This window comes from Salminus brasiliensis, chromosome 5 (assembly GCF_030463535.1).
Source record: "Salminus brasiliensis chromosome 5, fSalBra1.hap2, whole genome shotgun sequence".
Lineage (NCBI taxonomy): Eukaryota > Metazoa > Chordata > Actinopteri > Characiformes > Bryconidae > Salminus > Salminus brasiliensis.
The window spans coordinates 20,041,732-20,057,325 of NC_132882.1; the positions used below are offsets into that span (position 1 = coordinate 20,041,732).

The 15,594-nt window shown below is 40.2% G+C and overlaps 1 protein-coding gene across 6 annotated transcripts in view; it reads left to right on the forward strand.

The window, feature by feature from the left end:
• Positions 1-30: 30 nt before the first annotated feature.
• ptprub (protein tyrosine phosphatase receptor type Ub) overlaps positions 31-15,594 on the forward strand; it is a 236,546-nt gene continuing 220,982 nt past the window's right edge. For 5 of the 6 annotated variants that reach the window (XM_072679782.1, XM_072679785.1, XM_072679784.1 and 2 more), the window contains exons 1-10: positions 120-3,199; positions 4,378-4,498; positions 5,579-5,637; positions 5,744-5,862; positions 6,091-6,194; positions 7,037-7,182; positions 7,380-7,511; positions 7,652-7,789; positions 8,775-8,897; positions 9,060-9,536. In XM_072679782.1, coding sequence (XP_072535883.1) covers positions 4,398-4,498; positions 5,579-5,637; positions 5,744-5,862; positions 6,091-6,194; positions 7,037-7,182; positions 7,380-7,511; positions 7,652-7,789; positions 8,775-8,897; positions 9,060-9,536 — 1,399 coding nt within the window. In that variant the 5' untranslated portion in view covers positions 120-3,199; positions 4,378-4,397. Of the gene's footprint in view, positions 97-119; positions 3,200-4,377; positions 4,499-5,578; positions 5,638-5,743; positions 5,863-6,090; positions 6,195-7,036; positions 7,183-7,379; positions 7,512-7,651; positions 7,790-8,774; positions 8,898-9,059; positions 9,537-15,594 lie in introns of those variants that run through there. The other variant, XM_072679783.1, reaches the window with a different exon arrangement.

Here is a 15,594-nt window from a genome sequence, read left to right on the forward strand (position 1 = left end):
TATTGAGCTGAAATAATAACAACTGCATCGGTGTAACTCGGACGGCTGTGAGTCTGAGCATGAGCACAGAGACAGGGTGCAGGCGAGGTTAACACGGTGAGTACTTCGAGTACTAAAAGAGTAAATACACACTCAGAACACCATCCTACGGGTTTTTAGGTCCCACACCAGCGTTTCATGCAGTGAACTGTAATGAGTTTTCTGTTTAAAGCCTCACATATAGCTTCTGAACTACTCGCACAAACTTTCTGAACAGCTCTCCCCAGTAGCTATATGTCTGCAGAAACACGCACTGTGCTCTACCGCCACCTGCTGGTAACACCCGTAAATACAAGACTGACAACTACTCTAGCGCTTTTAGAGGAGAGCCGGGTAATATAGGTTCAAATACTTTCTTTTAACCTGTAGCTTCTATATATTTCTAACAGAAAAAAAAATCACGTGGCGTGAACATGTATTAAAACGGGTGATCACTTGACAAACTATTTACTTCGGGTCTAGTCCCTGTAGAGAAGTACTGCCGAGGCAACAGCAAAACTGTATGTACTTACTGGCACCGTGCCTAATGCCAGGTGTGGGCGAGGGTGTATAACACCCAGCACTGAGCTGTGGAACCCTGTTCTCTGGAGTGACAGTCAAGTCAAGTCAAGTCAAGTCAAATTTATTTGTATAGCGCTTTTTACAACTGTTGTCGTCACAAAGCAGCTTTACATAATTATTACTTAATAAAGTCCAATACTTCTGAGAGGAGCTAGGGATGAGGAGATGAGGTGGGGTGATAATCATCCAACATTGTACCCTCACTCACACACTCTTCACAAAATCCTCACAGCGATACTCCAAAATCTCATAGAAAACCTTTCCCAGAGAGTAAAGACAGTGCTGCCAACAAAAGCAGGATAAACTACTTTTAATACTATATTAAGAAAGGTGTCCCAATACTTTTGTCCATAGTGTGTGACCCTTTGTTTGTAAGGGAAACCAGCAACATATTTTGCAATCCTTAAATCAATATTAAACTTTATACGGTAAAATCACAAAATGTATTGAGTAAAGAATTTAGTGCAAAATCTACAAAGATTACAGCAGCTGACCAACATTACAGTCTAGAGACCCATTATGTTTTCAGATCACTTTTGCCCCCCTGGCTGCACACACACACACACACACACCCAGTAAGGTTTATAAACAGAAAAAAAACATCTATTAATAACAGGACTGTTTGTTGGGGACTCTTCCATTCAAACAGATTCATAGTACACACACACACACACACACACACTCACTCACATTGTGGGGTGTGCTGGCAATGTTTACCAAACACCACACTAAATAAAACAACATTAAGGAGCATGCAGGTAAAATAAAACCCAAAACAATAATAAAATATAAATATGAGCTTTAAAACCTAACAGAGTTAAATCCCCCAGACCACAGCACCTGACAGCAGCCCTCTCCCTTCTGTCAGCTGGGCTCCTGCATTCAAAAGAAGGCGCCGCCCCACAAACGCTTCAGTCAGGACTCTCATTGGTCAGTGGCCCTCATGTGATTCACGTGGCTAAGCAGGTATACCTGTTGTTGGGAAGGTAAGGGGTTAATGCTTTGGAAACGCATTGCAGTGTGGGTATTGTAGTGCATGCGCAGTAGCCGCCGGGTGTCGCAGCTGAGAGCAGCACGTAAAGTTTCCTCTCTCGCCCCTCCGCTCCTTTTTCTTTTGTTCAACACGGCCACTCAGATTTTATTTGTGTTATGCCCAAGCTGGCTGCAATAAACGCCCAGTACTTTGAGGTAATCCTGTCTTTGACCCGTCTTTGCGGTGGAAATAAACTAAAGTTTGGGTATTACCCCAGAACGGGTGGAGAAGCTAACGCCGTTCTGGCCCAGGAGCTAGCAGGTGAAGCAGCTCTCCTGAGCCTCATGACCACGGTCGAGAGGCAGAAATCAGGGAAAGGTAACACTGTGGAGGGAGGGGGAGCCGGGAAAGAGGGTTAACAAAATGCTTGCGTGTAACCGGCTACAGTGATCAAATAACTGCTTAAGTGTGACCTGCATTTTTATAAACGTAATAAAAACATTTTTGTAATTATTCCTGAGTCAAACTGAGTCTTACCAAACAGTGCTGTGCTCCTCTCCACAGCTGGCCCAGTGTACAGTGGACCGTTCGCTGACTGAAGAGACTGAAGCTGGGGTCTGCATTAGCTCTCAGGCTTTTCAGGCCCCAGAGGCGCATTTAGCCTTATTTCCATATTCTCCCGTTACAAAACAGACATGGGGGTTTGGATTTAGGCCGTTATACAGTCCGGCTTTGCTTTAGAATGAGGTTCACTGTCACTTCCGTGCACCGAGCTCTCAGTTTTGCATTCTAGGGCACCTTTAAAGACATCCCAACTTCACCCCTCAGAATTATTCTCTAAGGAGATTAAAGTGCAACGATAGTTACATAATTACTCAGTAAAATGATGACAATCAGTGTTGGGATCTCCAGAAGTGAGTGACCGCTGATTAAACGTCTTGATATTTAGCGATGTCGCCCTCTACAGGGCAGATGAAGGCATTGCTGAAACAGGTACAATATGGCTAGAGTTTTTTTTTCGGAGTAGAAATCTCTCCAGATAAGGTATTGTCTCAGGTATTACCTTCAGCGTCCCATTTTCACTGTGCATCTTTGCATGTATCTGTATATGCACATGCAACGTCTTACTGACAGATCCTTCCCATAAGTAATTTAGGACCGTGCTGTTTTTCTTCCTAATGAGAACAGTGCACTCGTATTGTGCATCAATCTCTGTGACTACAACCCCAGATCAAATCTACAGGGTTGTGCGAGTGGGTTTCAGTGTAGTCAACATATCAGTTTTTCCTCTCATTCAGTATTTATTTATTTTTTAATATTGCATATTTTGCATGCATTATGTGCGCTATTGCACGTTCTGCAGGCTTCTTCGTGCAGACTGTAATCGTGACTGCCTGTGTGAGTGAATGTCTTTACACTGGGTGAGTGTGTGCTGCAGAGCGGGCAGATTGAGCTCGTGTGACCGGTGTGAGTAGATCGCGTGCGAGGCGCCGCTCCTCGTGCCAGCGCTCCAGCTGCCTCCGCGCAGGAAGTGGAGCGAGGAGACACGGCGCACGCGCACAGCGCCTGGCCAGCTATCGATGTGCTCGGTTCTGTAGAAAAGAAAAGGAAAGAAAAGAAGAACAGGTAAGACAACACCAACTTTTTATTGCCTAATGTTTGTTTTCAGACGCCTCTCCAATCAGAAATGGGGGGTGGTTTAGTGTAGTGCCGCGGGGAGACCGAGAGCGCGCTCACACGCACGAGCGCGGGGTTGCGTGCGTGCAGCGTCCTGAGAGAAAAAAAAAACTAGCACTAAACAAAACGAGAAAATCTGCCCGCCGCGGTGGGCTTAGGGTGTAAGGGCAGGTAGACAGTGTGTATGTGGACACTGCCGTAGAAAGTTTAGCACCGACCCCTGTATTTATCCGCGGGACGGAAGACGGACAGGTTTACTGAGCTCGGACACAAACCCGAGCGCACGCGATCATTGCGGACTACATCCCCCACAATTACCTTGCAGTACAACAGGGGTTTGAACTTGATTTTTGACACCTGTGAAATGTAGTTTGGGATATATTAATCGCAATATCACAATAGGTTCTATTTATGTCCTGACATAAGAATAGACTTACATTTTGGTACTGACCCTATTTTTAAGAGTGGTTACGTTTTAGGATGGCAAACCTGTCATAGGTTGTTTTGGCCTGTTTAAATTAGACCAAGGGAGTCATGCAAAGCATGATGAAATGTTAACAGACAGCAATCCCAGCAAATGCCACCCCAAAGCAACACCAGCAAATAACTGTCCTGGCTAGCACGAGTAAAGTGCTCAAAACAGAATAGACAGTAAAACTAAACAAAAGTATTAGCAGCAGTATTTTTTTGTTGTTTAACAATAATCCTTATACCATCAGAATGTGACAGTACTGTTAAAATAGGACATTGAACTAATAACCAAATAACTAATAATTAATAATAAAAAACAAAGACAAGAAACTACAGTTGTCTTGATATTATATGGTTCCTTTTTTTAAAAGCTCAGTTATCTTCTTGCTTGTTATTCATAGCACTAATGGTGTAAGGTAGACAGTAATGTGTGGGTAAACTGTATTGGTATATGCAGAGAGTACATCATATCTGTAGACAATTGTTAATAAATTAACATGAGAGATTTATGTGTAGTTTTTCTATATATATATATAAATATCTTATTATAATATAATAATATTATTATTATTATTATTATTATTATTATTATTATTTCTTATTATTAATGAAGTGACATGAGTGTTTTCCACCCATGTAATGCTGTGTGACTCCAGTGCTGGGCCTTGTGATCACAATGTCGGTGGGAGACATAGTGATGGTAAAGGGGGAGGAAGAGGGTCACAGTGACGGACGTAAGACTCAGCTCATTCTGCATCTCCAGTCCATTTCCCAAGGGTAAGGCATGACATTAGGCCAGTGATTCTCAAACTAGTTCCCAGTGGCTTCATACAGTACACATTTTGCTCTATTTCTGTGTGATAGGAGTTGGGATTGAGTGAAAATGTGTATCGTCTGGAGGCCTTGAGTTCTGATTTGAGATTCACTGGACTAGGCACTACCATGTACACCTGTAGTTGGTTCATGTACATTCATATACATTGAACTGTTGTTTTTCTGAGAGAGAATGAGTCTACATCATATATCTATAATAGAAAATAAATCAAGAATTTGGTTTTCAATGGGTTAAACTTAATTCCTGCGGGGTGAAAACAATAGAGATAGTACAATAGGAAAGTCAAAGGAGCTCAGTGTAGATGTAAAAAAATATGATCAGAGATTTACGTAGAAATTAGGAAAGTCTCTTGGAGCAATTTCTAAACAACTACAGGTTTCAAGATCATCAGTTCAAACAATTGTGAGTAAGCTGTTTGTGAGTAAGTTATTGGAGGTGTAGCCATAAGGGCTGGAAGAAAAAACAGTGGAATCTAAGAGGAAATTAGTTCAGATAGTTAGGAACAACACAGAAATCACAAAAGCTGTTGGAATGCCAGTGTCACTGTGAGCAGCCAAGCGAGAGGCTGCCGTCCAAGAAAGGTGCCCGCTGGTCCACAGTTACATCTTAGTTCAGCTGACCACATGGACAAAGAAATGGCTCTTTGAGTTGTTGGTCCGTTGTTTAGAGGAGTAAAGGTGAGGCATTCGACTTCAAGAACACAGTATGACCTGTTAAGCATGGTGGAAGTAGTGTCATGCCCTGGAGCTGTATTATTAGAGTCACTGAAAACCCAATTTTGCCATGACATTCATGTCTATGATGAGAGTATGTAAATGTCTGACCACAATTAGATTACTTTTTAACTATGATTTGTCTGTTGATGTGTAGTAATGTCAGACATAATACATTTGGTATTTTAACATATAATTATTAATGTAAGCCTATAAGAACATAAAAAAAATAAAAGTGTAGGAGTTAGGGACTGCACTTTATCTAGAAATTCTTTATAAATAATTATTCACTCATGTCACCCTCTGTAGGACACCGGGGGAAATAACTGAAACAGGTACAACTATATTGGCTGTAGAGACTCAACAAGGTATGAGATTATCTGTTCCCTCCATCTAGATGCATATGTGTTAACCAAAGCATCCCCCAGCCATGTAATTAAATTGTATATGTTTTTTTTTTTTTTTTTTTTAAAGAGGACAGCTCAGAGGGAGAGGAGGTTGAATATGGCTATCCAATTACCTGTGGTGACAACAAGGCAGTGCTTCTGTTTAAGAAGTTTGTATGTCCGGGAATCAATGTCAGATGTGTTAAGGTTTGCTTTCTCATATTTATAATAATCATAAGGCTGCACACATTGTCAGGGTTCAATAGAATTTAGTAACAGTACATTTTAAATTTAGGCAACTGTGTATTTGCATCAGCTGAGGTTTAACAAACCAGACACTTTTACAGTTCACACTGTATGACACTTTTTCCAGACACAGGGTGTTTCTGAACACTGAAGTACAATGCTCTGTCTCTTCCTCTCTCTACTGTCTAGTTCAATGATCAGCTTATTAGCCCCAAGCAGTTTGTGCACCTGGCTGGCAAAGCCACACTTAAGGACTGGAAGCGAGCCATCAGACTTGGAGGAGTGATGCTCAGGTGCTCCACTCTACTGACTTTTAAACACTGCTTGTCTAACTAGTCTTTAACCTCATCTTTTGTAACGATGAATTTTGTGGGCTGCATTAATATATAAATATATATTGTGTATAACACATTATGTAAATTCTAAATCTATGGAATATCTATGGCATATCTTCAGTATTAAAATACATGTATAGATATTTAAAACCAGTAGACAGGGGCTTTAAGATTATGCTCACTTATACATTGGGTGGTTGTTTAATACATCTAGATAAAAATGTCAGAAATAAAAGCTCATATTGTCATATTTATCTTTTGATCTCAAACCCAAATGCCCTTTTGTGCCCTGCTGTTTCAGTACTTCCAGGAAGTCCGCCCCTAATTTGGTGTTATGTGGGTGCTGAGTGTTTTAAAGTTAAAGCATTTCAAATTAAGCAAGAGAATGTGTTTTGGAATGCATGTTGTGAAATGTCATGGCCATGATGTTATTTGCTGCATTATGTAATGTCTCATTTTCTTTCTGTCTGTGTCTTCTCTTTGTTATGTTTCTTCTGTAAATACGTGCTAATGATCTATCCTTATACTGGCAGCTAGAATATGTTATATATGTGATGCAATTCATCTTGAGTAGGTTTTCCAAAAGCATCTAGGCACACAGATGATTCTCAAACGGCCAAGCGAGCCATTGCACTTAACACTCTCTCTACCAATTAAGATCATCTTAGAAGTAAGGAGAGCTTGGGAAACTCTGCCCAGCTCAGCTTCACAATGTAAATTGAGTTTAACTGCTCTGGTGTGGTTAGTTTTTATATGATGGTCACCCACTTACTAGAATTTCTGTTTTGGGTTTCTTGCAGAAAGATGATGGACTCGGGTCAGATTGACTTTTACCAGCATGAGACCGTGTGCACCAACTCGTGCCGCAGCACAAAGTTTGACCTGCTGATCAACAGCACACGATTGACCCAAAGTGTGCTGCAAACACCCTGCTCCACTACACCAGGTACACAGCCACACTCCCAACACACACTGTGCTGGTGTAAAGCTGTAGCTTCTTTTTGGGTATTGGGAAACTGTCACCGTAGGCAGATGTCTGGCTTATGAGGGTGAAATAGGGTAGAGAAGCACCTGAAACCGCCTAAATTGCTGTAAATGAACTGTGATACAGTATGCTGTGGCTAATGTGCTGTTTGTGTGCAGTCATGGAGCAGGTGAGCATTGCAGAAGAGAGACCTGAGGAAACGGACAGTGATGCGGGTGACTCCTGGTCACCTCAGGCAATGCCAGCTGCAAACAATGGAGAGGTCAGAATGGAGCCAGAAGATTTATCTGGTGGGTTTGGCCAAAAAAAGACACACAGGCATGCATCACACTACGAGGGCTCTGTACCAATTGCTGGTTTCTGCTATGTGTATGTGTGTGTGTGTGTGTGTGTGTGTGTGTGTGTGTGTGTGTGTTTGTTACTCCTGCAGATGAAACTCTGAATCTGTGGAAGAGCATTGCTGAGATGGGGCTGATGGGAGAGGTAGTGTCCACAATTCGCACTGAACTGCTGGCCATGCTGAGGGGAGTAGAGCGTCGCAGTGAGCAGGCCAACCTGCAGGAGGCAGGTGAGGATTAAGTTGGTTTTCATTCTAGATTTATGCATGTAGAGTAGTGAAAATAGAGGTGCTTCAAATGGATGTTTGAGCAATGCTATAGAAGTTCCATAAAAAACATGTTTGTAATAGTGTGAGCATGTGAAGAACCTTTATACTTTACATTAGGTAAAGGTTCTTTACATTTACACATCTTTATTACAAATATTGTTCTTTGTGGAACCAAAAATGTCTCTTCTATGCTTCTCTCAAAGAACCCTGTGAAGCACCTTTATTTTTAAGACTGTACAGTGTTCAAACAGATCACTGTTTGCTTAAAGTTTCACTTGTCAATAGGTAATTTCAGATGTTAAAAATACATGTGAATCTTCACACCTTTGATTATGCTAGACAGTTTCACAGGGTGGTCAAAATGTGCTTTTGCTATATTGTATGCAAGTGCAACTGAAGCATTTAATTCGAACGGCTGATGTGGTAACTTCAGACTATTCAACTGGAGCTGTTCAAATACAGAAAACAAAATGATACATTTATTTTATAGCCTGGCAGGCAACAGGAATTGCTCTGGTTCACGTTACACACAAATGTTCAGCAGCTAGGTGTGTTTAAAGAGATCTATGCCTTTGTTTTTGAAAAATAACCACAAAAGTGCTTGATATGCTAACAATATGCCAGACAATACAAGATGGCACGCCACTCATTAAGTGATGAACTAGGTTGAGGGGTTTGGACGTTCAAGTTACGTCATGACCGATTGACCTTGAACTTAACTTAACAGATTTTATTAGGATTTGTTGTATTTGTAGTCTTGTTTTGGGGAACACGTGAAACATTCTGCATGTTTTTTTCCTAATATGTTTTTTTATGGAATATGAAATGAAAAAAAATTACACGGACAAACTAGAAGGTTTGATAAAGTTGTATATTCTACTCTATATTTTACTTCATATTTACACTGTGGACTAATTAGATGCATGTGTTTATGTATGTGTACTAGATGCAGCAGTTCTGAATACACTGACTCTGATGTTTGGCCTGCTGGATTCAGTCAGGCAAGTCTTGGATCTGCATCGAAACAAGGCTGATGGGAACCAGCATCACATCCACACCACACTCAATGGTGAGATGAGGGCTGTGAAGAACATAAAGCATCTAAAATAATAGAATCTAAAAATGACCCAAACATCAGCCCCTGATCTGAGGTCTGTTTTCAGCATGGTGTATTGTAACTGTTTCTGATGGTCATGTAAACTAACTCAGAATTTAACCTTTCCCCCAAAAGTTCTTACTGACCAGCTTAATAAGCAAAACACAATGGTTTGTGTATCCAAACCCACACCCGTCAAGCGACCCAGGCTACAGCGGCCCTCCTTCACCAGTGTGCTTACCTCTTCATCATCTCCATATACTGTCCTATCTCCCATAACCTTGGCCTCGAGAAGCCAGCCTCTGACCATGGCTGGCCTTCCGGTGGCGATGCTGGCCCAGCTGCCAACTGGCATACAGCTGCTCCCTCACCACACCACCAGCACAGCGGGCAGAGCAGGGGCTCTGACTGTTGCGTCCCCCAGTGGGCTCACGGTACTCAGTACAGGATTTGGGGACAGGGCTCCCACAGTTGAGGTTCTTCACCTGAGCCCAGGATTGAGTGAGGAGGGTGAGGGAGAGGAGGGCGAGAGGATGGCGATATTAAATCGAGGAACTGCAGACTGCAACGACAGACGAAAAGAGATGATAATGCAGGAGAACACAGAAACAGGTATTGTAGAGAGTGTTGTTGGCAGTGGTAAGCAATGCAAAAAGTGAGGGACGTGAGAGATGTGTGTGTGTGTGTGTATATATAAATATATATTTTACAAGGAGATACAGTACTGTACAAAAGTCAGAGACCATATTTTATTTATTTACGTTCTGGTCAAAACAAAAATCTGATCTGTCTTTCCAAAACTCAGCACTGTGGGCCTGAGTGGATGTAGAGCTGGGTACATCAAACTGCTGAAGCTGCAGGTACTCAAAACAATGAACTAACCACCCCAGAGTCCAGATCTCCAAATCATTTCATTTCAAATCTTTGGGATTGTGTGGGTGATGGAAAAAAAAAATTGCTCCATGACTGAAACGAATGAACTTCAGAAGTTTGGAAAAATCTCCCTGCAGATGTATCTGAAGAACTGACATAAATGTCATGGGAATATTGGGCTACAACAAGCATAATAATAATAAAATAAAAATAATCTGGTGCACAGAAATCAAAAATGGTTACAATTAAACTGCAAGGTCAACAATACACAGTACATAGAGACACTTGGATCATTAATTTAGTGCTGCTGGAAGTTTCAAAATGCTGTTTAACATTCCAATACAAAGGTCTCAGATGAGACCAAGATTAGGGTGTTTAGCAATGACCAGAGGTTTGGATGGAGGAGGAAATGTGACTCATTCAACCCATAACAAAATGCTGAATCTGCTATTAAGCATGCTGAAGATAGCATCATGCCCTGTGACTGTGTTGCTGCACAAAGTGGAATAAAGTTAAAGAATAAAACTAAATGCCTACCTCGGATTTCTTCTGTGTAGCCTCAAACCATCATTCAGATGGTTGAAACGTGGACATTGGGCATTTGATAATTAAGGGTTCCAACAGAACAGTGACCCCATACACACATCAGAGGTGATTATAAAGTGGGTAAAAAAAAGCTAATGCTAAGCTTTTGAAATGGCCTTCCCAAAGTCCCCTACTTTATCGAAACTATGTGAACTGTGCTTAAGAGTTTAACTGAATTCTACCAATTCAGTGGTCAGATATACAAACAGAATTTTGTCACAAGCTTGTTCTTGGCTTCCAAAAGCGTTTAGTCAAGGTGCAGCTTGCCAGGGGACATTTAACCAAATATTTGAAGTGCTGGCTGTCAACCTTACATGTTTAATCATGACCCTGTTTTGATTTCATGCTCATGCTTCCTGTTTTTTTCTGTTAATGGTGTACATAGTACACTCTTTCTGCCCCAGAAAAATATAAATCCAAAGAAATAACTGAAAGCCCAATATTGCAATGACCTGCATGTTCAGGGTGAGTATTAATAAATGTGTAACAACTGCATTTAAATGACTTGTACATAGTCACTGTTTTGACTAAAAATTAAATAAATTAAAGGCGCTGTCTGATTTTTGTACTGTAGATAGACAGAAAGAGTGTAAATTGACTATAAACTGAAGAGATTTATGATTAGTCATTCTATTTTATATTCCCTTGCAAATGATTCTAGATATCTGTTATTAAAGAGGTTTGCTAAACATTGGAATATTGTGATATATTGGGCATTAATATATACTATATACTTTAAGGAAGCCATGTATGTTTAGTTTAATATTTCATTTTTAGATAATGTTCAGATGTTGTTGCTCTTCTGTTTGTCTGCTTGTCTAAAATTCTTAGCATAGTATTAGCATATAGCTTAGTTTATAGAAGATCACTTCTAAACTGTGCTTGAAGGACATTTGTAACCTTCACTTCTGGACTTCTCTGTAGGGATTTGGCAATAGGTTCATCCTTTTATGCACAAATTTGTCAGGTTTTAGCTGACGAGTCCAATATAGTATTTAAAATATGCAAAGATTCTGCCAATAACAGGGAGAGATGAAGAGAATGTTATTCTCTGTGCTAGGATCTTTCCACCCTCTTAGGGATTTTTTTTTATCTCAGTATTTATAACTCTGGCTTTTTATTATGTACAACTGCACAAATTACATTCACTTAAATGGAATTAGACAGAAATGATTATGTTTTTAAAAAGTATGTTTTATTTTAGTATTATTTTTGTAAATAGACAGGTATGACTTGTAAACAGATGAAAACAGGTGAATCTGATGTACCTCTGTTGAGTCTACTCTAATATCTAATGTGTCTAGAAACTGGTGCTAAATATCTCACCTCACTTCCAATTCACTTTCAATGTATAAAAAATTAAGTCATAAACTGAGTTGAGCACTGTTTTTGGAACCCAAATAAAAAATCTGCCAACTAATTTTGTTAAATATTATTTAAATGCTCCAACTGAGTGCTGCTAGTAGCATGTTGTAATGTCTTAAAGACAGATAAGTCTAAGTTACATTTGTAAAACAGCATAAAACAACTCATACTTTACAGATACTACTGAAGCATTCATCACCGCAAATTGTTCTGCGAGGTTCAGATATATTGGTCCTCCCAGGTTGAACAGTCCTTGCCTTTTAGTGGCACTGCACAGAAAGATCCTCTGTTAGTCTCATGGCCTTTAACAACTGACTGGTAAAAAGTGAAATTAGTCGGAATTGCTGAATTGCGTTTGTAAAATGGAACCATTAGACATGTATGTACTATGTAAGTGTATTAGTGGACATTTACATACGGCATATATAAATCTTCCTTCACTAAGAACAATTTCTCAGCTTGTAGCAAAAAAAGTGTCTGGGGAGTAAGTTCACGCCCTGTGTTCCCTACCTCTACTCATTTGGCGTTACTGAAATGTCTGTGATGTTACCAAGAAAGTCTGGTTTACATTTTGGTTCAACCTATAAATGTACATGAACTTAAACTCAAAATCACATCGCAATAATATTGCAGGGCATGTGTTGTATAAGGTGTGTTAGTTTTTGTTTAGATGTAGTAGATGGGTTCTACAGGGAGAGCTGTCTACATTCTGGCCTCTAGGTGGTGGTGGTGCACTAGGAGGCAGTGAATGAGCTTGTCTGTCTTTATGCATTTTTCTTGTCTGTTGAGTAAATGCTCGTTTTGGAAATGCATGCGTCTGACCTTGACTGTACTTCTGTGCACTGGTGTTCATTTCTACTATTCAGTTACACAAATTCTAAAATCAAGAGTATTAAAAGGGAGTTTGTCCCCTCTTTGCTGCACTCTTCTGTCAAGGTAATAGACTTTTATTTATTTGTAATAATTTTTATCATTTTTAATTTTGCCGCATTTTCTACCAAAATTGGAAGGCCAATTCCCCAATCCTTTATCTGTATCATTGCCTTCAACACATGAAGTTCAGCCACTGCCTCTTTTCGAACTGCCACTGATGCAGCATTGCTAGGCTGCCAGCACACTCTGAGGAAAGTGCGTCTCCCCAGATCCAATACAACAGCTAACAGAAGCCTGTACTGATGAACATCACATTAGGAGTGATGTGGTGAGGAAGTGCCCTGGACAAGCAATCCTCTAATTATATTGGCACTGCCTTAGTCTGCTGGACCACTTCATATTTATATATTCATATTTGTATATTCATATTTTTATATTTTACTGAGGAAAATGTTTGTTCAGGCACCAGGGAATTTGGTACTGATGTTGGAGTCCTTTATTTATATATCTACTTGTGGTAAAGTATATACGCACTTGCTTTTAAATGAAATTAAGAAAACATGGTATAGATCTGTTCTGTATAACAAGTTTCTACTAAGGGGCAGGGGAATGGCAGGTAAATTCAGAGAAGAATTGTCAGGAGAATTGTCTGTAGACCTTTGGAGACTGGGTTATGTCAAGTCACAGATCTAGAGAAGGATACAAGAGAGTTTCTGCAGAAATGAAAGTGCCCAAGAGTGCACCATTCCACCATTCCCCAATTGAATGAGGTTTGATGTTTCTTAGAAGGACAACTATTAATGGAGCTGCTCCCCAATCAGGTTCTCGCAGTTCCTTATGGTCCTATAGAGTGGATAGACGGAAGGCATTCCTCACTGCAAGGCACATGACAGCCCTGCTGGGAGTTTGCCAAAAGGCACCTCAAGTACTCTCAGATCATGAAAAGTAAAATCCTCTGGTGAAACGAAGATTGAAGTATTTGGCCAGAATTCCAACCAGCATGTGTAGAGAAGAGCCGGCACTGAGCATTACCTTATTAATTCCAGCCCTACAGTCAAACACGGTGGTTGCAGCATCATACTGTGGGGATGATCCCTGTGAAAAGGACAGGGAGACGAGTCAGGAAAGAGGGGAAGATGAATTCAAAAACAGTGTTTAGGATCTCAGGCAGGGGCAAAGGTTTCCATTTTAACAAGACAACAACCCTAAGCTTTGGGAAAAGTTTGCAAGGTTCTAGACATGAACCCAATAGGCCATCTCTGAAGAGATCTGAAAAAGATAGCTGTGCGCTGACCCTAACCATCCAACCTGGTTGAGCTTAAAAAAAAACCTGCCAAAAGGAAAGGTATGCCAAGGTTGTAGGACCTTTTTCAAGAAGACCTGTGGCTGTCATTACTTCCAAAGGTGCTTTAACCCCTTAACACCCCAAGGTTTATTACACAGTAAGGCGTATTACTCAGTAACTACAGGGACTTCTGTAAAAATGAGTGGGGCTGTTCTTTAGTAATAGAAGTTTGACTCTTTCAGCCTGTCGGCAGGCCATAGACTATGTAAGGGATTTGCCAAGAGCTAAGGGAAAGGTTGGAATACTTATGCAAGTTTATTATTTTTAATACATTTACAAAACCGTCCACCATGAAACAACACACCTGATTTATCATAGTAGAGCGGTGTGTGAAGATTAATGAGAAAAAATAATGAAATCTGTTTCTGTCACATCACAAAATGTTTAAAAAGAGAGTCCACTCTCACGTTCTGTTACGGGTCTCGTCCTAGTCTGGTCTTAAGAGTCTCAAAGTAATCACAACTGCTTACAGTATACTATTCATACAACCCAGAGACACCATGCACTTGTTTCTTCACACATGCTTACAGACTATTGAGTTGGAGGGCTGCTTGATGTAATCTTTGCCCTTTTCAAATCAAATAAAATGGTATATGATCCATCACTCATTTGTCATGTGTGGCTAAATAAGTTAGTGTGTAATAGGGAGTCCCAAGGCAGAGCTCAAATGTGTTTCTGCAAGAAACTGCATCTGTCTCTCTCTCGACTTAATCCAATCCAGACACTCCAGTGGTCGCATGAGGAACCTAAACAAATGATGAACCACAGCATGGTGCCCAACAAAAGTGGCAATTGAATTCGCTGTCAGAGGAAATGTTGGCTGCTGTGAAATCCTCTGTTCTGTGCCTCTGCTCCATGCCCCCCTGAGATCATATGTTTGGATAACAGTGCTGACTCAGATTGGTACAATGCGCTGCTGCATATCTCCACTGCTCAAGCATAAAATGTGCATTATAAACATAGAGTTCACGTATGGATGTGCAATAGACTGAGATAACTATGGGTACAGAGGTGGACAATAGACAGATTCTGTGTTTGGGGTAAAGTAGAGATACTCTTAGTATAATCGTATGTTTGTAGTTTACTTGAGTAAAAGTACAAAAGTATTTCCTTCTAAATACATTAGTTACGTGTACAAATGTAGCTATTGTAAATAATTATAGCTCTAATAATAATTCAGATCAATGGGACCTGTATTACCCCACACATTAAAATAACAAAAACGTTTCTATGTATTAATCATTTTGTTGTTGTACCTGTATGACTGCAGCTCTTTTGTGTAGTCTAACCTTCTTATTCACAATGATGTTGAATGAATATCAAGTCACAATTTACATTTAATTTACATACCTGTATATCAAGCACAGTAACAAAAACAGCCTGTTCAATTCTAAGGGATGAAGACAGGTTGGAAAATGGTCAGGTAAAGCTGAGTTATGATTATTCTGGGTGCATAAGCCATACATAATAAAATTGTAGGATTGTAGGCCTTTTCAGTGCAAAAAAAAGTTTTACCCAAGCTATGTGGAGAAAGCTGTAGGCCACTACAAGTGTTCTGGGCTGAATGGAGAGAATATTTTTTCACTGTTCTCTATCATTATTTGGGTTCCCTCAGAAAAGTAACTTTGG